Genomic DNA, 24,153 nt, shown 5'->3' with positions numbered 1-24,153 from the left:
CTTATCCACATTGAGGAAATGATATGAAACAAATATGTTGTACGATAGTATGTAATAATAATTTGATATATTGTTAGTATAATTTAAAATTCTTAAACATCTAAGCTGTTGGGGAGGGGGGTTTTAAGCTGACATATGGAATTGTTTTAAGAAGGTCATATAATGGATCATTTAGACACTTGTGGGGGTTGTAGAGCAAAACGGATGACACTGACGTGTTTGTGAGAGTCTCCCCTTTCTACAGTGGGGTCATATTATACTGAACAAAAATATTAAAGCAACATATAAAGTGCTGGTACCATGTTTCATGAGCTGAAATAATAGATCCCAGAAATGTTCCATACACACAAAACACATATTTCTCTCAGATTTTAACCACGAATTTGTTTACATCCCTGTTAGTGAGTACTTCTCCTTTACCAAGATAATCCATTCATCTGACAGGTGTGGCATATCAAGAAGCTGAATAAACAGGATGATCATTACACAGGTGCACCTTGTGCTGGAGACAATAAAATGGCACTCTAAAATGTGCAGTTTTGTCACTCAACACAATGATGGGGCGTGCAATTGGCATGCTGACAGCAGGAATGTCCACCAGAGCTGTTGCCAGAGGATTTAATGTTAAATTATGTACCATTAGCCACCTACAACAAGTGGTTTGCCCCATGGTGGCGGTGAGGTTATGGAATGGGCAGGCATAACCTATGGACACCAAACACAATTTGATGACAAAATGTACACCTCTCCCAGGAAGACAGATTTAGGGTTAATAACATTACAGGGGGAAAACTGACATGAACATTTTAAACTGAGATTTATCCATCATTTCCCTGAGCGCATAGTCTTGATTTACCAATCAAATGAGGAGCAGGACATATCAGGTTGTCTACACTGAGTGTACAAAACATTAGAAACAACTTTCTAATATTGAGTTCCAACCCCCCTTTTGCCCTCAGATCAGCCTCAATTCATTGTGCCGTGGACTCTACAAGGTGTCGAAAGCAGGGGATGCTGGCCCATGTTGACTCCAATGCTTCCCACAGTTGTGCCAAGTTGGCTGGATGTTCTCTGGGTGGTGGACCACTCTTGATACACACGGGAAACTGTTGAGCATGAAAAACCCAGCAGCTTTACAGTTCATGACACAAAACGGCACGCCTGGCACCTACTACCATACCCTGTTCAAAGACACTTAAATGTTTTGCGTTGCATATTCACCCTCTGAATGGCACACACATACAATCCATGTCTCAAGTCTTAAAAATCCTTCTGTAACCTGACTTCTCTCCTTTATCTACACTGATTGAAGTGGATTTAACAAGTGAGGGCACATAGAATAAGGGCACATAGAATTCACCTGGATTCACCTCGTCAGTCTATGTCATGGAAAGAGCAGGTGTTCCTAATGTTTTATACACTCAGTGTATATCACCATGGTGATTTGAACTCTAGTCTTGGTTATATGTCATCCAAAGAATAGCAAATTGCAATTTGATGATGCAAAGCACAAGTTGTTATCTTTATGTAAATGATTTAGGAAACGTTGATCTTAGGACATTTTGATCCTACATGATCTTAACAAAGTGCAATGCCATTCTGGATGCACAAAAACCTATAGTTCCTGATGGCTTATTTAGTTGGAGTTCAGTAGTTAGGATGTGGATTTACTTCCCTGTCTTCTTGTCGATTTATATAAATGCTAAATACAGTTGAAGTCGGAAGTTGACATACACCTAAGCCAATTACATTTAAACTCAGTTTTACACCATTCCTGACATTTAATCCTAGTAAAAATTCCCTGTCTTAGGTCAGTTAGGATTTAGGATCACCACTTTATTTTAAGAATGTGAAATGTCAGAATAATAGCAGAGAGAATTATTTATTTCAGCTTTCCTTCTTTTAATTACAATCCCAGTGGGTCAGAAGTTTACATACACTCAATTAGTATTTGGTAGCATTGCCTTTAAATTGTTTAACTTGGGTCAAACATTTTGGGTAGCCTTCCACAAGCTTCCCACAATAAGTTGGGTGAATTTTGGTCTGTTCCTCCTGACAGAGCTGGTGTAACTGAGTCAGGTTTGTAGGTCTCCTTGCTCGCACATGCTTTTTCAGTTCTGTCCACAAATTTTCTATAGGATTGAGGTCAGGGCTTTGTGATGGCCACTCCAATACCTTGACTTTGTTGTCCTTAAGCCATTTTGCCACAACTTTGGAAGTATGCTTGGGGTCATTGTCCATTTGGAAGATCCATTTGTGACCAAGCTTTAACTTCCTGACTGATGTCTTGAGATGTTACTTCAATATATCCACATCATTTTCCTCCCTCATGATTCCATCTATTTTGTGAAATGAACCAGAGTTCCCTCCAAACATAACGATGGTCATTATGGCCAAACAGTTCTATTTTTGTTTCATCAGACCAGAGGATATTTCTCCAAAAAGTACGATCTTTGTCCCCATGTGCAGTTGCAAACCGTAATCTGACTTTTCATGGCGGTTTTGGAGCAGTTGCTTCTTCTTTGCTGAATGGCCTTTCAGGTTATGTCGATATAGGACTCGTTTTACTGTGGATATAGATATCTTTGTACCTGTTTCCTCCAGCATCTTCACAAGGTCCTTTGCTGTTGTTGTGGGATTGATTTGCACTTTTCGCATTAAAGTACGTTCATATCTAGGAGACAGAACGCGTCTCCTTCCTGAGCGGTATGACGGCTGTGTGGTCCCATGGTGTTTATACTTGCGTACTATTGTTTGTACAGATTAAAGTGGTACCTTGATGAAAGAAATAAAAGCTGAAATACATCATTCTCTCTACTATTATTCTGACATTTCACATTCTTAAAATTAAGTGGTGATCCTAACTGACCTAAAACAGGGAATTTTTACTAGGTTTAAATGTCATGAATTGTGAAAAACTGAGTTTAAATGTATTTGGCTATGGTGTATGTAAACTTCCGACTTCAACTGTACATAATAAATGAAATGTAGGGTGTCAAATATTTTAAACCTTCACTAACTGATTTGTGGTGGTTGGTTAATCAAGTTTATTAATGTTGTTGGGTTCGACATTTTGAACATTGAGATATTAAATAAATGATAGATAGAATCAAAGGAGAAGGTTAAGGGTTCTCTGTAGAAGGACAGATAGCTGTGGAATGGAATGGAATGTGTTGGGGGACAGGAGCAGAGCTCCGTGTTGATACAGGAAAGATAAATGGACATCTGTGGATTAGATGAAGGAGGGGTTGAGGTCAGGAGGTGAGGACAGGTCACCTGAAGGAAGTAATAAGGGTTTGGGATCTTGTTACTCTTTTCCTGTTAAACCATAAGAAGGATTGGAGAGAAGGAGTGTCTTAAGTGGGATATAAATATCTGGATGGGACAAATGTGGGGTTGTCTGATTACAGCTGTACAGAACCTTTGGGAAGAATTAAACTTGGTTAAAGCTTTTCTAGTGTCCGTGGGTTATTTTCTCTGAAAAATAAGAACCTAACAGATGGTGCTGCGAGCAGGGTTCACCACGATTTATAGTCAAACCAAAAAGAGTCCAGATCAGTGGAGCAGAGCTGGCAACAAACAAAGGGTAGGCTAAGTTCCTATATCTGTTTCCACTCATTTTGACATCTTGGGGAGATGAGTATCGTTGGCTGAACTAATTATGGGATACGGACCTGGAGAGCCTTATAGTCCCATTGTGTGATGACCGGTCGTATATTTGTGGTGTATGCTAGTACCATATAAGTATATAGTAAGTCCCGAGCAGGATAGATCCTGTGGAGGGTAAGTCTTATAGCGAGTAAGTCTCGAGCAAGATGGATCCTGTGGAGGGTAAGTCTTATAGCGAGTAAGTCCCGAGCAGAATAGGTCTGTGGAGGGTAAGTCTCATAAGTCCCTAGAAGGATAGTTCCTGTGGAGGGTAAAAGTTCAAGAGTAAGTCCCGAGCAGGATAGTTCCTGTGGAGGGTAGAATCTCATAGATAAAGTCTCGAGCATAAAGCCTGTGGAGGGTAAAATCTAGTAGAGAGAGGGGAAGTCCTGAACAGGGTAATCCTGTGGAAGGTAAAACAATCGTGTAATGGTATATAGACCCGTAAGAAGGGAAAAAGGCCAAGTAGCAGTGGCCGTGAAAGCGCAGGGCGTGAGTGAGTGTGTGAATAAGGTTGGTTTATGCCCTATGGGGAGAGGGCGCGATGAGAGATGATGTATCAATAATATCAATAATAGTGATATTTGAGGAAGTACTGGAATAGGACATAAGGTCCTGTCCGTATTCTCCAGTAATAAATTCGCAGACGCTATGGTATTGGTACTAATAGAAGGTATTAGGTGCCGTGACCAATTAATTATTTTCAAGGGAAGTGTTTAGTGCTATCTTAGAAAATAGTTAATAGAATGTGCGTATTATAGACGGGATTGAAGAAATATAAAATACCCTGAACACCGACGGGAGTGTTTAGGAATAATAACTATTGATAGGGCGACAAACGGACCCGTTTCTCCCTGCAATATAGAGATAGCGAATTTAATAAAGCCATGGAGGCGCTAAAAGAAGCGCACGAGCATTCTACCAATTCGGCTGGAATATGGAAAAAGCAAATTAGAAAAAATTTGACAACATTTTCCTGCTGACGGAGAATTCAAATCAAATAAAGAATTCAGGGAGGCAATTATGAATTGGCACAAGGACATGAAACCAGAATCAAAAGCTCAATATACCAGCGTTTTGATGTCAGCATTCTATGAACAGAAAATGCATAACGATAAACCCAGAAAGTGTAACACCAGTACTTTACTACAGAAGGCCCGGGAACGGGAGTGTATTGATAAAATTTGCGCTTCTGCTTTGACGACGGGGTTGAACCCTGTGATCAAAACGGTAATTGCGGGGGTAGTAGATTTAATTCAAGACGATGTTTTGAGAGTGGAATATGACTCCGCTCACCTCGCAGACATGACTTCACCTTCCATGAAACCCCCCCCCCAAAAAAACACAGATCATAACAACAGTTAAGTACATTACATTTCTGTTTCAGTAAATTAGACAAACACTGACTATATGACGAATTATGACATTAACCTTTCCTTTATACCATCTCTAAGACAAATGTCAAAAAGCATAACATAATGTTACTGCTAAACTAAAACGTTTTCTAAATTAGTCCATACTCCCTTATTCTACTGGTGACCTCTAGGAAGAGTTACCAGATCATGAAGATAGCAATACATATATCACAGTCCATTTGAAGTTACTGTCATCCCTTATTAACATATATTTCCCTTTCTATATGCAGCCTGAACACAGTACCACTGTATAGGTACCCCAGAGACCAGGACCTCAGGGAACTGGTCATTTACCCCTTTCAAACACGTGATTAAAAAAAAACCCAAATAAACAATTTAGAATTACAACTCTTTTTAACTCCCTACAGAAATTATAAGAATCTCGTAAAGTAATGGTACAATTTGAATAGAGAATGGTGTTTCTCATGAATTATATGCTCAAACCCCCCTTATATTTAATTCCTAATGAAGTTGATCACTCTTCATTAGGAATTTTAAAATGTTTCCTCTCCCTTCCTTTCCCTGTCCTTCGGAAACCATTTAAATACCTCTTCAAAACATTTCATCCTCCTGCATACCCATTTTAACTGAAATGTAAAGACTCCTTCCAATAAATCCCACACACGGTGATAGTATCTCTCCACCGAGTCTAACGATTCACTGGTCTCCTTTTCCCCATGATTCTCCATAACCATCATACCATATAAAAAAAATGAAAGTTCATTTTAGGTTTGGTACCCCAATGCTAATTCCTCGTGACCCCTCCACCGTTTCGTCCATTCTAGAATCCCATTCCAGAATAAGACGACATCAAATGTAAATGGATTTTAAAATAAAACCACATAAACTGTCTAATGATTTAGACAAACCCTTAGGCCTTCTGCATTTGCAATGAGTGTTCGGTCATATAATTTTTATTTGTTACCCTTCGGAATCCATTCCCCCGGCATCTCGCAAACCTTATCCAACCCCAAAATCGGTTCTATACCCGTTGCCATGTAAAATGATCCTGGTATTGTTACTGGTCCTATGTTTAATGACATGGGTAATAGTTGTATCGCTTTAGATTGTGCCCCTGTTACTCCGCTGAAAGTGATACTTTTCCCTGTCGCAAATTTAGCCAATTTTCATTGTATGGAATTAGTGATATTTGAGCGCCTGTATCTATTATAAAGTTGTGTGAGACGTGACCTCCTACGTCTCCTTTCAAATAAAAAACGTCATCTCTATGAACCACTATTGATCGAACGGAATTATACACCGCTATGTGAAATTTCAATTCTTACCAACCTCAAAACGAGTAGTTTGCTCTTTTGAAAAAGATGCAGACTCTTGTATAGCTGCATTTCCTGCTACTGCACTAGGTTCCAGTATCACCTTACACTCATTCTTCCAATGCCCGATAGTCCCACATCTAAAACAGGGAGCTCCTTACACTTTGATGTTGTTGTTTTTTCGCTACGATTCTTAGTTTTATCCTGGCCCTTGAAACTATAGTTAGTGATTTTCTCTATGGCCCTATTAACCCCTTGCACGTCTGCGAGGTGAGCGGAGTCATATTCCACTCTCAAAACATCGTATCGAATCAAATCTACTACCCCCGCAATTACCGTTTTGATCACAGGGTTCAACCCCATCATCAAAGCAGAAGCTCAAATTCTATCAATACACTCCCGTTCCCAGTCCTTCTATTAACTATTTTCTAAGATAGCACTAAACACTTTCCCCGGATAATAATTCATTGGTCACAGCACCTAATACCTTCTATTAGTACCAATACCATAGTGTCTGCAAATGTATTACTGGAGAATACGGACAGGACCTTATGTCCTATTCCAGTACTTCCTGAAATATCACTATTATTGATAACCCACATCATCTCTCATCGCGCCCTCTCCCCATAGGGCATAAACCAACCTTATTCACACACTCACTCACGCCCTGCGCTTTCACGGCCACTGCTACTCGGCCATTTGCCCTTCTTACGGGTCTATATACCATTACACGATTGTTTTACCTTCCACAGGATTACCCTGTTCAGGACTTCCCCTCTCTCTATTAGATTTTACCCTCCACAGGCTTTATGCTCGAGACTTTATCTATGAGATTCTACCCTCCACAGGAACTATCCTGCTCGGGGCTTACTCTTGAACTTTTACCCTCCACAGGAACTATCCTGCTCGGGACTCATGAGACTTACCCTCCACAGACCTATTCTGCTCGGGACTTACTCTTTACTTATATGGTACTAGCATATACCACAAAGCTACGACCGGTCGTCACACAATGGGCCTATAGAATTAAACTTAGGCTCTCCAGGTCCGTATTCCATAATTAGTTCAGCCAACGATTCTCATCTCCCCAAGATGTCAAAATGAGTGGAAACAGATATAGGAACTTAGCCTACCTTTTGTTTGTTGCCAGCTCTGCTCCACTGATCTGGACTCCATGGCTTGACTATAAATCGTGGTGAACCCTGCTCGCAGCGCCATCTGTTAGGTTCTTATTTTTCAGAGTAAATAACTCACGGACACTAGAAAAGCTTTAACCAAGTTTAATCATTCCCCAAAGGTTCTGTACAGCTGTAATCAGACAGCAAAACATTTCAGACATCACCGTTTATATACATCCTACTTAAGACACTCCTCCTTACAGTTTATGGCTCCACAGGAAAGAAGGTAACCAAATACTAACCCTGATTACTCCCTTAAGGGGAACTGATCTCACCCCTCACCTCCTGATCCACAAATATCCGTCTGTCTTCCCTATATCAACACATCGCTCTCCTCCATCAAACACATTCCAAAGCCTTCTGGCTTTTTACAAACTCTTTTTTTTCAAGGCTTTGTCTCTATCATTTATTTAATATCTCAATGTTCAAAGTTTAGCCAATTCCAACACTAGTGTCCGTGGGTTATTTGCTCTGAAAAATAAGAACCTTACAATGTATAACAGCCATCAACTACATGAATAAGGGCAAGAACATCCCACCCCTGCTATCCATGAGCCTGTGTTTATGACTGTAATAGCTGACATCGTCAACACACAATGACACCAGGGAAAATTCAAATGATATACAAATGTTGATTATCATAGGTTTAACATGGATACTGTCACACCCACAACAGTCTATCTGTCTCCATCTTTACAGTTCTCTGAACCATCCCACCTGGAAGTGGACACATCATTCTACATTGTTGTGACACACCATTCTTGCTGCAGGGTGAAAATAATAGTAATATTGTTGTCACTAATCATACATATTTTATTTAAGAATGTCGACAGTTACATCCATAAGTGAGTGTGTAACATCATTATCAAGGATTTTACACTCTGAAAATCCATCACTGAAACATGTCACCACACATGTTTTAAGTACAAACTTGAACAAACACAAATGTCCTTTTTATTCCTCTTCTCTTCTCTAATCAAATTGCCCTGATGTACAACAAACATTATTATTACACTACATTCATACACCAACAAAAATCTTATGTTATAATTTCACATTACAATAGTTAAACATTGTAGAGTTAAAATCTAGCCTAATAAAACTTGACATCATATTTTTCATTCATAAGCATAAAGCTATCTATAACTAAAGAAAAAACTGTCCGTGAACTAAGATAATGTTATTGATATACGGTCATATATTATGAGGTACTAGGGTTATTTACAGTAAGCTTGAGTATTTTAGTTTTCTTGGACCTTCCATCCCTCTCCTGTTGCATCATCATGGCTGGTCCTCCTCATCCAGACCCACACTGACCTAAGAAAACAAACACAACAGTACAACGTGTCACGTTCTGACCATAGAAAGCTTTTATTTTCTATGGTAGAGTAGGTCAGGGCGTGACAGGGGGTTTTGTCTAGTTTATTTATTTCTATGTTGGTTCTAGTTTATTTTTTCTATGTTGGGGGTTTTGTCTAGTTTCTGTATTTCTATGTGGGGGTTCTACTTTCTGTATTTCTATGTTGTTGTTTTTTGGGATGATCTCCAATTAGAGGCAGTTGGCTCTAATTGGGGATCATATTTGAGTTGTTGGTTTTCCCACTAGGTTTTGTGGGAGATTATTTTGAGTAATGTATGTTGCACCTCTTCGTCACGGTTTGGTGTTTTGTTCATTAGTTTATTTGTATGTCTTGCATAGTTTCACAGTTATAATAAAATGTGGAACGATACACACTCTGCGCTTTGGTCCCATTCATCTTCAGACAATCATGACAGGATCTCCCACCACCAAAGGACCAAGCAGCATGGTAAACAGGAATGGACATGGGAGGAAATATTGGACGGGAAAGGGCCCTGGAGGCAGGAAGGGGAGTATCGCCGTCCAAAGGAGGAGATTGAAGCAGCGAGAGCAGAACGGCAATATTACGAGGCGTTATACCATCAAGGCAAGCACGTGAGGCAGCCCCCCCAAAAAATATGGGGGGGGAGGGCACACGGGGAGTTTTGTGGAGTCAGGTTTGGGACCTGAGCCAACTCCTCGTGCTTACCGTGGAAAGCTGAGGGGTGAACCAGACCCAGTCAGGGAGACGAGTGAGGAACTCGACGCAAGATTCCGGAGAGAGGTGTTGGCATTGAGAGCGCTGCAGAGCGGGCGTGCTGAGGAGCGTGACACCAGTCCGGTGTCATTTGCACCAGTTTCACGCATCTGGCCTTCAGTGCGCCTCCTCAGTCTGGTACGTCCTTCGTCTCCTCGACGCACTCGCTTGATGGAGCGTGTGACCTGTCAGGCACCATGTTTTGCAGTGATACGCACGGTGTTTCCAGTGCGCATTCACAGCCCAGGGCGTCCTGTGCCAGCGCCCCGCACTTGCCGGGCTAAAGTGAGCATCCAGCCAGGACGGATTGTGCCAGCCCTACGCTCCAGACCTCCAGTGCGCCTCCACAGCCCAGTACGCCCTATGCCTGCTCCTCGCACTCGCCCTGAAGTGCGTGTTACCAGTCTGGGGCCACCTGTCCCGGCTCCACGCACTAGGCCTTCAGTAAGTCTTTCCAGTCCGGTGTGTCCTGTTCCTGCTCCCCGCACTCGCCCTGAGGTGCGTGTTACCAGTCTGGCGCCACCTGTGCCAGCCCCACGCATCAGGCCTCCAGTGCGCCTGCCCAGTCCGGGGTGTCCTGTTTCTGCTCCCCGCACTCGCCCTGAGGTGCGTGTTACCAGTCTGGCGCCACCTGTGCCAGCCCCACACATTAGGCCTCCAGTGCGCATTCCCAGTCCAGAGCTTCCGGCGACAGTTCCCAGTCCGGAGCTTTCGGCAACAGTTCCCAGTCCGGAGCTTCCGGAGACAGTTCCCAGTCCGGAGCTTTCGGCGACAGTTTCCAGTCCGGAGCTTCCGGTGGTGACAGTTCCCAGTCCGGAGCTTCCGGCGGCGACAGTTCCCAGTCCGGAGTTTCTGGGGGCGACAGTTCCCAGTCCTGAGCTTCCGGGGGTGACAGTTCCCAGTCCGGAGCTTCCGGGGGCGACAGTTCCCAGTCCGGAACCTCCTGAGACGGCCTACAGTCCGGAGCCTCCTGAGACAGCCTACAGTCCGGAACCTCCTGAGACGGCCCACAGTCCGGAACCTCCTGAGACGGCCCACAGTCCGGAACCTCCTGAGAAGGCCCACAGTCCGGAGCCTCCTGAGACGGCCCACAGTCCGGAGCCTCCTGAGACGGCCCACAGTCCGGAGCCTCCTGAGACGGCCCACAGTCCGGAGCCTCCTGAGACGGCCCACAGTCCGGAGCCCCCTGAGACGGCTCACAGTCCGGAGCCTCCTGAGACGGCCCCCAGTCCGGAGCCTCCAGCGACGACCCCCAGTCCGGAGCCTCCAGCAGACGACCCCCAGTCCGGAGCCTCCTGCGATGGCCCCCAGTCTGGTGACACGAAAGCGGAGGGAGCGGGGGCTACGCCCCAAACCGGAGCCACCTCCTATGCTGGTGGATGAGAGGGTTCTTCATCCCACACCAGAACCGCCTCCGATGCAGGAGGATCCGCGGGATGAGAAGGTTCTTCATCCTGCACCAGAGCCGCCACCGACATTAGACACCCACCCTAACCCTCCCTGTTTTTTTTGGTTTAGGTTTTTGTGTTCCGAGTCCGCACCTTTGGGGGGGGGGGGTACTGACACGTTCTGACCATAGAAAGCTTTTATTTTCTATGGTAGAGTAGGTCAGGGCGTGACAGGGGGTTTTGTCTAGTTTATTTATTTCTACGTTGGTTCTAGTTTATTTTTTCTATGTTGGGGGTTTTGTCTAGTTTCTGTATTTCTATGTGGGGGTTCTACTTTCTGTATTTCTATGTTGTTGTTTTTTGGGATGATCTCCAATTAGAGGCAGCTGGTCATCGTTGTCTTTAATTGCGGATCATATTTGAGTTGTTGTTTTCCCACTAGGTTTTGTGGGAGATTATTTTGAGTAAGTGTATGTTGCACCTCTTCGTCACGGTTTGTTGTTTTGTTCATTAGTTTATTTGTATGTATTGCATAGTTTCACAGTTATAATAAAATGTGGAACGATACACACGCTGCGCTTTGGTCCCATTCATCATACGACAAACGTGACACAACGACTCTCACTGGAATTCGTTAATGAACATCTTACAGTACTTGATTTCCATACTGTCAATGGGATGCAAAACCTAACACACTGAACAAGGGACTCTGAACAACTGACTAAACAAAAGGAGGGTCATTTTCAAAACAGACACAAAAAAGTGTTTACCTTCATCAGGGCTTCCAAGTTCAACTGTTTTGCGAAAAACATCTCCATTCGGCAGTTCTCTCCATCGCAAGTCTTGGATGAAGTTCCCGTCCTTAGCAAGCTCCTTTCTGATCTATGAGATATGATCAAACCAGATAATGTCAGCAGCACTCATTTTAATACAGCATCCTAACTGTAATACTATGTGATGTCAGGTTTCTATTCCTGATCATGAGAAGAGTGAAATGAGTGAGCATGACATTGATTTCTGATGTGGGAGATGTAGGACTACTGTACCTGCTCCAACATCTGTTCCTTTACCACTGGGTCATTGAGGTCAGCTCCTGAGTTAGATTTCAGAGACATCCTTACAATGGTCTGCTTGATTCTCTTTTCTAGAGGGATATAGGAATGGTAAGATGAGGCAGCCACTCAAATGAGATTCAGCTTATTTGCAATAAATAATTAACTTTTCTTCCAATGTCATTTAAAGGCTGTAAATGACTTTGGAACTGTGTAGTAGCAAGCCTCTGTATTCTATGTTTACCAGTATGGAACTATTATCTCATAATAGAAACCACAAGAGCACATATATATCTGAAAGGTGGGGAGAGAGAGGTGGCTGGAGTAGGCTACATGTAGCATCTCTGTGTCCAACTTGTGACAGCGTTTGCTGCAGTGGGACCCTATTGGGGCTAAAATGCCATCCCTGTCCCTGTCCTACGACCCCCAATAACCCCAATAAGATGGCAGTCTTGTGGCCTGGCTGGTGTAGCGGTAATGCCACAGCCTCTGGCACACATGTCCATGGTGTCAGAATAGGTTTGAATCCAGCCTAGTGCCCTTTGACACAACCTCTGTCTATCTTTACCTCTCTCTATCTGTTCAATAAAAGATGTCAGTCTTACTTCCAGTGCAAAGGAACTGTCTCTTCAGAGAGCAGTCTATCTTCTCCAGGGTGACGTTTTCAGTCTGTCCATGGCCATTATGGGTCAGGGAGCAGCAGTTACTAGCACCCAGTTGAGGCTCAGACACACAGTATGGAAAAGGGTCCCCATTGGACCACTGCCACATTCTGGTAGAAGTCTTCCAGTAGAGTCCAATCCACATTTCAAACTGCTGTGTCTCTGTCATGCTTTGGAATGCTGTGTAATCTTCTTGGGTGATGATGCTCGCTAAGTCATCTCCATTGGCTCGGCAAGCCGTCTGTGCCCCATCCCACATCAATGACCCTTGACCCATGTAATATTTAAGCTCTGAAGAATTGTTTGATTGTGTGCCTAAGGACAGAAGATACACAATTGTCCTAAAAATGTCCTGAAAGACACAGACATTGATGTAATATAAATGTACATGGTTGTCAAAGGATACTGTAACTCATAAAGGTGACTTGATTTGAAATGTACTATGTACTGTACCAAGGTGTTAAGAATGACTAACCCCCTTCAAGTTAATTGTTTTCATTACTTTGGAGTAGTAGTTTACAAATATCAGACAAGGGAGAGAAGGGATGCAAAATCAACTTACTTTTCTGGCACACAAAGTGACATGAATTTGTGCAATATCTCAAAATCCAAACTTTTACTGTATGTCCATGAACAACACAATTTGCAAATGGCGTATTCCAATTGGGTAGTTGGGGCCAAAAGGCATGGTATTGGGAGTGGACCCAGACAGCATCAGTGAGGCTCTGTGCTGACACTGCTCTCAGAGCTGCTGTCTGGTCCTCAGCATTGAAGATGGTGGCCAGTTCATCGTAGTACTCCCTGCAGAACTTCTGGGCTTCAGCCATGCTCCTCCCCTCACTAACCAGAGTAAATACTGGTATCTCTACTGCTGGGCCTTTGTGGACAGACAAAGCACAAAGGTTATTCCTCAATAAACGAGAGTAAAGAAATATCAGGATTTGGGGGACTTTCACTAAATTGAATCCATAGAATGGTCCTTGGAGGAAGTATTGTTGACATAAAATGTGTGAACAAAACATGCTCTTTCCATGACAGACTGACCAAGGTGAATCCAGGTGAAAGCTGTGATCACTTATTGATGTCACCTGTTTAATGCACATCAATCCGTGTAGATGAAGGGGAAGAGACAGGTTAAATAATCATTTTTAAGCCTTGAGACAATTGAGACATGGATTGTGTATGTGTGCCATTCAGGGGCTGATTGGGCAAGACTAAAGATTTAACTGCCTTTGAACAGGGTATGGTAGTTGATGCCAGGAGCACCAGTTTGAGTGTGTCAAGAACTGTAATGCTGCTGGGTTTTTCACGATGAAGAGCTTCCAGTGTATATAAATAATGGTCCACAACCCAAAGGACATCCAGCCAACATGACACAACTGTGGAAGCATTGGAGTCAACATTGGAGACGAATTGAGGCTTTTCTGAGGGCAGAAAGGAGATGCAACTCAATATTAGGAAGGTGCTCCTAATGTTTTGTACATCCAGTGTATATTCAACATTTGTATCTTAAAGTAGGATTGAGAAATAATTGACTGAAGTTGGAATATTTTTGACATTTGGCCTTACCCAGGCCTCCTTTAAGACCATAGTGTTTCATCTGTAGGCGCTACAAAGCAAAAGCTGGTGTCATATGGAGCTTTCAGTATACTTTAGTCAGCATGCATGGTCGAAATGAAATGCTGTTCTTTAGATCTGGAATGGGACAGGGTATAACATTCTTACCCAAAAACAGTACAAACACTGTTGGGAGCCACATAGCCACTGAAAAGATGTATAAGGGTAAAGATGGTGTTTATTTGTTTTAGAAAACCTTTTATAAAGATGTATAAGAAACAGGATTTTGTGATAGAAAAAAAGAGATATTGAATGATAGCTGTTATGGAAAAGAAGTCTCTCAAGACTCGCTTAACATTGAGTAGCTGATTTGGTTCTGGGTGCTGAGATGAATGTAAAAGCTATGTAAAATAGCCAGTGGATTTATCTAAGCAAATAGATTATGATAGTGACTGAAGTGGCTGACTTCAACCTTTCTCCTCTCCCTTCTCCTCTCCCAAAAATGTGAACATTTTGTAGTTTTGTGATGCTTATAAATATTCATATTATTACATAAAATTGGGGTTTGGATGATTTACCGCTTGCTCTGTAATATGAGTAGTGTTTTGATTTCAATATCACATTTCTTGCATATATTTATGAATACTGAAAAACATAAAAAGGAATATAGAAAATATACAATTTCTGATTTGGTAAATGTTTCTTGATATTGTTGAAGATGAAATACTCAACATCCATATCAAAGTTCCAGAGTAGGACCTCTGCTACTATTAGCGTTATGGGATTGATGGAGGGGTCAGATATTGAAAGATGTACCAATTTTTGTATTTTATTTTTTTATTCGTATTAATATTCATGTTTGTTTGTTTTTATTCATAAATGTATGTAAGAAATGTGTTATTGAAAAAAAAATACTACTCACATTACAGAGCAAGCGGTAAAGCTCCTTCTGACACAAACTTTTACTTTGTAGCACCTACAGATAATGGAGTCTTAAAGGAAAACCAAAATTTCACAAATATTCGAACTTCAGTTAATTATTTCTCAGTTATGATTTAGGTATAAATGTCAAATATAGGTCAAGAATCCTTCCTCCAAGGGATTAAACCTAGGTTTTTTTTCTAGTTTCATGAAGAATGACCCACGGACAGATATCAATGATTAATACAAAACTACATTGGATTTATAAAGGAACTGAAGTATTTTAAGCTAAATAAACCTATTTTCATTCTAATGTTGTTGCGCTAGATCACTCAGTCATCTCAATTTAGAGCTTATTTACAACTCCTTGACACTGTGAATGCGGAAAACATGTTTAACAGTTGTAAATACAAATTCGTACAGTAGGTTATATTGGTCCATACCTTTACTGCAGCCCTTCCTAGTGTAACCAGATATGACTCCTGGATAGTTTATCATAGTTGGTTGACCATCTGAATACTTTTGATAGCAGTGGAATCTGTTTTGAAAGTAAAAGACAATACCGATATACTTCCTATGTCATTTCTGTTTTACATTTACATTTTTTTTGTTATCAATGTAATTGTTAACAAATACTGTTTATCATTTTGATCTCATGGATAGTCAGTCCCGAATCCATAGCTCTGCTTTTGAGAGAGGTGACATTTCTCCAACCCCATCCTTCAAATATTTACCAAAAGAAGTAGTGTGACCACCACCCAAACAGGCAACCCAAATACTCAAATAGATTATACTCTTTAACCACGTAGCTGAAGTAGGAACACCCAGGGTTCTGAGTGCAGGCAAGCTGGCAATGATGGACGTCCCGTTCATACACCATCAGAATGTTGTTCCAAGGAAAGGCTTTGTCAACCACGAATCCCTGTGAGCAGTGAGCTGTTGAATAGGGGCAAATGTGGTTTTCATTTGGATAACAAAAAAATATTAAAAAGATAAACTACCACAAAAGTGACAAATGGCCTTGTCCATATTCTATATTACAATCTTAGATTATTTACACTAACCCATGAAGGATATGTCTTATATAGCATACAAACATATACAGTCACATGGTTCACCTGCTCGGGTGTCACTGAAGGACTCATCCAAGGACTGCTGGCTGAAGAAGAGGTCAGGGGCTGCTCCTGGGCAAGGAAAACAGTCTAAACATTCCCATACTGTACATTTCACAAGACCCCAAAAAGTAATGTGTATGTTGAATCTGTAACACATGCATCATTTGAAAATGCATTGCCTCCAGAAAGTATTCGAACGCCTTGACTTTTTCCACATTTCGTTGTGTTACAACCAGAATAAATATACATTGAGATTTGTAACTGGCCTACACACAATACCCCATAATGTCAAAGTGGAATTATGTTTTTCGAAATGTTTACAAATTAATAAAAAATCAAAAGCTGAAATGTCAATAAGTATTCAACCCCTTTCTTATGGCAAGCCCAAAGGTCAGGAGTAAAAATTTGCTTAACAAGTCACATAATAAGTTGCACATACAATTATATCTAAGGTCCCTCAGTCGAGCAGTGAATTTCAAACACAGATTCAACCACAAAAACCAGGGAGGTTTTCCAATGCATAGCAATTAAGTGCACCTATTGGTAGATTTAAAAAAAAAAGACATTGAATGTCCCTTTGAGCATGGTGAAGTTACACTTTACACTTTGGATGGTGTATCAAGACACCCAGTCACTACAATGATACAGACGTCCTTCCTAACTCAGTTGCCGGAGAGGAAAGAAACCGCTCAGGGACTTCACCATGAGCCCAATGGTGACTTTAAAACAGTTACAGAGTTCAATTGCTGTGATGGGAGAAAACTGAGGATGGATCAACAACATTGTAGTTACTTCACAATACTAACCTAATTGAAATAGTGAAATGAAGAAAGCCTGTACAGAATAATATTAAATATTACAAAACATGCATCCTGTTTGCGACAAGGCACTTATGTAATACCGCAAGAAATTTGACAAGCAATTAACTTTTGGTCCTGAATACAAAGTGTTATGTTTGAGGCAAATCCAATACAACACATTACTGAGTAGCACTATGCATATTTACAAGCATAGTGGTGGCTGCATCATGTTATGGGTATGCTTGTAATCATTAAAGACTGGGGAGTTTTTAAGAATAAATAATAAACTGAATAGAGCTATGCACAGACAAAATCATAGATAAAAACTTGGTTCAGTCTGCTTTCCATAACACACTGGGAGATGAATTCACCTTTCAGCTGGACAATAGCCTAAGTTAGTTTTGACTTAAATCTGCTTGAAAATATTTGGCAAGACCTGAAAATGGTTGTTCTAGCAATGATCAACAACCAATGCGACAGAGCTTGGAGAATTTTGAAAAGAATAATGGGCAAATGTTGCACAATCCAGGTGTGGAAATCTCTTAGACTTACCCAGAAAAACTCTACAAAGTATTGACTCAGGGGTGTGAATACTTATGTAAACTGTATATTTCAGTGTTTTATTTTAAATATATGTGCTACAATTTAAAAAAATAAGTTTTCACTTTGTCATTGTGGGGTATTGTGTGTATAAAGTGAGAACATTTTTATATTTAATCATTTTTGAATTCAGGCTTTAACACAACAAAATATGGAATAAGTCAAGGGGTTTGAATACTTTCTGAAGGTTCTGTAGATAGTGAGATCTAAAAACATGGATATGTGTCACAGTAGAGCAAATAAGGTAACTGTATCAGTATACTTTGGTCAGCATGCAGGGTCAAAATGAAATGCTGTTCTTTAGATCTGGACTGGGACAGGGAATAAAATTCTTACCCAAAAACAGTGCCAACATTGTTGGGAGCCACATAGCCACTGAAAAGATGTAAAAGGGTAAAGAAGGTGCTGTCTGGTTTAGATTTTTTTTAATAAAGATGTATAAGAAACAAGATGATATTAGGAATTTGTGATAGAGAAAAGAGATATTGAATGCAAACTCTTATGTAATAGAAGTCTCTCATGTCAGCCTTAACATCAAGTAGCTGAATTGGTTCTGGGTGCTGAGATGAATGTAAAAGATATGTAAAATAGCCAGTGGATTTATCTAAGTCTGATAGTGACTGAAGTGGCTGAATTCAATCTTTCTCCTCCCCTTCTCTGCTACAAAAGAATTTGAACATTTTGTAGTTTTGTGATGCTTATACATTTTCATAATATTACATAAAATAGGGGTTTGGATTATTTTTGGTGATTTCAGGACTAACTTTATATTTTCCTGTCAGCTTTAACAGGAAAACGTATTCTGTATTGAGGCATCAATCTATTAATGCCAATATTTGACAAAGTGATGCATTATCTGGTGTGAGCCAGATATTTACATATGCTGCAACAAAACATATTTTCTGGATTATTTTGTTCTTGATAAATATCCCATTATGAGAGCCACTGTGATCCAAACTGGACATATTTACTAAGTAACAACTTTCAAAATATCAGTCAGGATGTAAGATGTTATACAGTAAGAAAGTGTTTATAGTATCCCATTAGTAAAAGTAAAATGAAACGTACCTTTTTGAATCCTTCTCTCTCTCTCCAAGGCTTGTTGAGTTTGATGAGCAGACAGGAGGAGAAGTACTGTAGCTGGAGTGTTTAGAAAGAGGATCTGACCTCCTCCTTATTTGAAAACACCCTTGTGTTAGTCAACCTCATCAAGCCTCCTCCCTGTTGTCTTGCTGAAAGATCCTTCTAGAAAGAGTGGACCCACCAAGACTGTGTTAATGTCCCTATATGGTAAATCAAACAACCTGAATGGGAGAGTCCACTTATGTACATTTAGTAAATTATATTTAATAAATATGTTGTATGTAATAATATTTAGATTTATTGTAATTTTTCAGATCTGGTAGCAGCCAACACATTTGAACAATTCCAACATTTCCTAAATACTTTACATAAAGATAACAATTTATGGTTTACATCATCAAATTACAACTTGATATTCTTTGGTTGGCATACGACCAAGACTAGAATTCAAATCAACATGGTGATATACACTGAGTGTATAAAACATTAGGAACACCTGCTCTTTCCATGACATAGATTGACCAGGTGAATCCAGGTGAACAATATGATCCCTTATTGATGTCACTTGTTAAATCCACTTCAATCAGTGTAGATGAAGGGGAGGAGACAGATTTAAGAAGAATCTTTAAGTCTTGAGTCAATTGAGACATGGATCGTATGTGTGCAATTCAAAGGGTGAATGGGCAAGACAAAATAATTAATTGCCTTTGTACGGGGTATGGTAGTAGGTGTCAGGCACACTGGTTTGAGTGTGTCAAGAACTGCAACTCAATATTAGGATGCTGTTCCTAATGTTTTGTCCACTCAATGTAGACATCCTGATAAGTCCCGCTCATCATTTGATTTGTAAATCAAGGCTTTGCGCTCAGGGAAATGATGAGTAAATCATGTCAGTTCTACCCCCGGAAAGGGTATTAACCCTAAATCTGTCTTTCAGCTAGAGGTATAGTATTTGTGGGCAATCTTGGCTAGGTTAGGTTTCCTTTAGTGACTGTGTTAAATAACTCATCAAGCATGCATGGCCATTGTCATTTGCTTTTTAAGGCCACGGACACACATATTAAACAATATGATAACCACATATTTCATTACAATCATAACTCACACCTCAGTGTTCAGAGCATCTAGGTGAGGGGAGGTATAGGGGCCCCAGCCAGACCAATCAATCAGTTGTATATTTTTTGGTCTGAAAATTATTTACCAGTATTTTAAATCTCCACTAGAGGGAGTTCAAGATCAGATGTCAGTTGATCAAGATTTTTCCAAATTAGACAGCAGTAGCCTGTACATGCTACAATAAGAACATACTGCATAGCATACTGCAGTATAATTACAACTAACCCCTGTGTATGCCTTTTGGCTAGAAACCTGCTGTTTGAATATATGAGTATCATAGACCTTCCAGTGATCGTAAATAAAGTCCTGTTTTATATGTGGTACATGCAGAGCTATGACAGCCTAATCCCCAATTGTGTTAACAATGTAATTCTGGATGTACAAAAGCCCATTGTTCCTGAGGGCTTATTTAGTTGGAGTTTAGTGTTACAAGTAATTAGGATGTGGTTGTCAAATCTTTTGAACCTTCACTCTCTGATTCATGGTGTTTGGTTCATCAAGTTGATGAATGTACACTGCTCAAAAAAATAAAGGGAACACTTAAACAACACAATGTAACTCCAAGTCAATCACACTTCTGTGAAATCAAACTGTCCACTTAGGAAGCAACACCGATTGACAATAAATTTCACATGCTGTTGTGCAAATGGAATAGACAACAGGTGGAAATTATAGGCAATTAGCAAGACACCCCCAATAAAGGAGTGGTTCTGCAGGTGGTGACCAGAGACCACTTCTCAGTTCCTATGCTTCCTGGCTGATGTTTTGGTCACTTTTGAATGCTGGCGGTGCTTTCACTCTAGTGGTAGCATGAGACGGAGTCTACAACCCACACAAATCTTTTGAACCTTCACTCTCTGATTCATGGTGTTTGGTTCATCAAGTTGATGAATGTATAACAGCCATGAACTACATGAATAAGGGCAAGAACCCCACACCTCTCCCCTGCTATCCATGAGCCTGTGTTTGACTGTAATAGCTGCCACAACACACCATGACACCAGGGAAAACTCTAATGATATACAAATGTTGATTAGCTTCATGACATGGATACTGTCATTCTGTCACACCCACAACAGTCTCTCTTTCATCTTTACGGTTCTCTGAACCATCCCACCTGGAAGTGGACACATCATTCTACATTGTTGTGATTACTGCCTCCATCTCACCATTCTTTCTGGAGGGTGAAAATAATGGTAATACTGTTGTCACTAAAACATATTTTATTTAAGAAAATCAACAGTTACATCCATAAGTGAGTGTGTAACATTATTATCAAGAATTTGAAAATCCCTCACTGAAACTTGACACCATACATGTTTTAACTACAAACTTGAACAAACACAAATGTCCTTTTTACTTCTCTTCACTAATCAAATTGCCCTGATGTACAACAAACATTATTATTACATTACATTCATACACCAACAAAAATGTTATATTATAATTTGATATTGCAATATTAAAACATTGAAACATTTAAATCTAGCCGAATATATTTTTCATTTATAAGCAAAAAGCTATCTATCAATAAAGAAAATACATTGTCCATGAACTAAGATAATGTTATTGATATACAGTCATATATTATGAGGTACAAGGGTTATTTACATTAAGCTTGACTATTTTAGTTTTCTTGGACCTTCCATGCGTCTCCTGTTGCATCATCATGGTCCTCTTCATCCAGACCCACACAGACCTAAGAAAACAAACACAACAGTACAACAGTACAACGACTCTCACTGGAATTAGTTTATGAACACCTTTCTTCATTTCCATACTGTCAATGGGTGCAAAACCTAACAACACACTATACAAGGGACTCTGAACAACAGACTAAACACGAGGAGGGTCTTTTTCATAAATGTGGAACAAAGAAGTGTTTACATTCTTCAGGGCTTCCAAGTTCAACTGTTTTGAGAAAACCGTCTCCACTCGGCAGTTCTCTCCAGCGTAGGCCTAGGATGAAGTTCCCGTCCTTAGCAAGCTCCTTTCTGATCTATGAGATATGATCAAACCAGATAAAGACAGCAGCAGTATTTAAATCAGGCATTTCAGTTTATTAATATGGTCAGTTTAAACTTGAGATCATATGAGAAGAGTGAAATGAGTGAGCATGACATTGATTTCTGATGTGGGAGATGTAGGACTACTGTACCTGCTCCAACATCTGTTCCTTTACCACTGGGTCATTGAGGTCAGCTCCTGAGTTAGATTTCAGAGACATCCTTACAATGGTCTGCTTGATTCTCTTTTCTAGATTGACATAGGAATGGTAACAGACACTCAAATGAGATTCAGCTTACTTACAATAAATAATTAACATTTCTTCCAATGTCATTTAAAGGCTGTAAATGACTTTGGAACTGTGTAGTAGCAAGCCTCTGTATTCTATGTTTACCAGTATGGAAATATTATCTCATAATAGAAACCACATGAGCACATACCGTACATGTGTAAAAATCATGATTTTATTTTAGAAAAAATTGTATATTTTCAATATTTATGTTTTAGATTTTACAACATTTATAAATGTATGTAAGAAATTTGCTATTGAAATCAAAATACAACTCATATGACATAGCATGCAGTAAAGCTTCATATGACACCAACTTTAACTTTGTAGCACCTACAGATTAATCTATGGAGTCCTAAAGGAGCCCTGGGTAAGGCCAAAATGTCACAAATATTCCAAATTCAGTTTCTCAAGTATGCTTTAAGTCACAAATGTCAAATATATGTCAACAATCCTTCCTCCAAAGGACCCTTCTATGTAATACATTTTATTAAATGTCACTGTCTTTTTTGTTCTCATTTCGTGGGTAATCACAGACAGACAGCAATGGTTAATATACAGTGTATTCAAAAGGTTTTCAGACCCCTTCCCTTTTTCCACATTCTGTTGCGTTACAGCATTATTCTTAAAGGGATTAAATAGTTTTTTTCCTCATCAATCTACACACAATACTCCATAGTGACAAAGGAAAAACAGGGTTTTAGACATTTTTGCAAATTTATTAGAAAACATATTATAAAAACTTAAATATCACATTTACATAAGTATTCAGACACTACGCAATACTTTGTTGAAGCACCTTTGGCAGCGATTACAGCCTTGAGCCTTCTTGGGTATGATGCTACAAGCTTGGCACACCTGTATTTGGAGAGTTTCTCCCATTCTTCTCTGTAGATCCTCTCAAGCTCTGTCCGGTTCGATGGGGAGCGTCACTGCACAGCTATTCTCAGGTCTCTCCAGAGATGTTTGATCGGGTTCACTCAATGACATTCAAAGACTTGTCTTGGAGCCACTCCTGTTTTATCTTGGCTGTGTGCTAAGGGTCATTGTCCTGTTGGAAGGTGAACCATCGCCCCAGTCTGAGGTCCTAAGCGCTTTGGAGCAGGCTTCCATCAAGGATCTCTCCGTACATTGCTCTGTTCATCTTTCCCTCTATCCTGACTAGTCTCCCAGTCCCTGCCAAAGAAAAAATTCCCCACAGCATGATTCTGCCACCTCCATGCTTCACCATAGGGATGGTATTGGCCAGGTCATGAGTGGTGCCTGGTTTCCTCCAGACGTGACACTTGGCATTCAGGCCAAAGAGTTCAATCTTGGTTTCATCAGACCAGAGAGTCTTGTTTCTCATGGTCTGAGAGTCCTTTAGGTGCCTATTAGCAAACTCCAAGCAGGCTGTCATGTGCCTTTTACTGAGGAGTAGCTTCCGTCTGGCCACTCTACCATAAAGGTCTGATTGGTGGAGTGCTGCAGAGATGGTTGTCCGTCTGGAAGTTTCTCCCATCTCCACAGAGGAACTCTGGAGCTCTGTCAGAGTGACCATCGGGTAATTGGTCTCCTCCCTGACCAAGGCCCTTCTCCCCCAATTTCTCAGGGCGACCAGCTCTAGGAAGAGTCTTGGTGGTTTCAAACTTCTTTCATTTAAGAATGATGGAGGCCACTGTGTTCTTGAGGACCTTCAATGCTGCAGAAATCTGTGTCTCGACACAATCCTGTCTCGGAGCTCTACGGACAATTCCTTTTAATACATTTGCTAACATCTCTAAAAACCTGTTTTCACTTTGTCATTATAGATTAATGGAGATTAATGAGTGTTTTTTATATATGTCCATTTTAGAATAAGGCTCTAACGTAACAAAATGTGAAAAAGTGAACGGGTCTGGATACTTTCTGAATGCACTGTAAAACTACATTGGATATTATCTATATTGGCGCCGGTGGAGATGGCTGCCGTT

General features: G+C 40.5%; 1 protein-coding gene and 1 long non-coding RNA gene across 2 annotated transcripts; both read right to left on the bottom strand.

The window, feature by feature from the left end:
* Positions 1 to 8,351: 8,351 nt before the first annotated feature.
* On the bottom strand, positions 8,352 to 12,137 carry LOC106609376 (uncharacterized). The gene is made up of 3 exons (XR_006770719.1): positions 12,046 to 12,137; positions 11,770 to 11,881; positions 8,352 to 8,832 (listed from the first exon to the last, which is right to left on the bottom strand). It is a non-coding gene; the product is annotated as an uncharacterized lncRNA (long non-coding RNA).
* Positions 12,138 to 12,633: 496 nt separating this feature from the next.
* On the bottom strand, positions 12,634 to 13,584 carry LOC123723879 (C-type mannose receptor 2-like). Its single transcript, XM_045722514.1, has 2 exons — positions 13,276 to 13,584; positions 12,634 to 13,028 (listed from the first exon to the last, which is right to left on the bottom strand). The coding sequence occupies exons 1-2, from the start codon at positions 13,538 to 13,540 to the stop codon at positions 12,634 to 12,636; spliced, it is 660 nt and encodes a 219-aa protein (XP_045578470.1). The 5' UTR covers positions 13,541 to 13,584.
* Positions 13,585 to 24,153: the final 10,569 nt, after the last annotated feature.

This window comes from Salmo salar, chromosome ssa07, assembly GCF_905237065.1.
Source record: "Salmo salar chromosome ssa07, Ssal_v3.1, whole genome shotgun sequence".
Lineage (NCBI taxonomy): Eukaryota > Metazoa > Chordata > Actinopteri > Salmoniformes > Salmonidae > Salmo > Salmo salar.
This window is presented reverse-complemented; position numbering and strand designations above follow the sequence as displayed.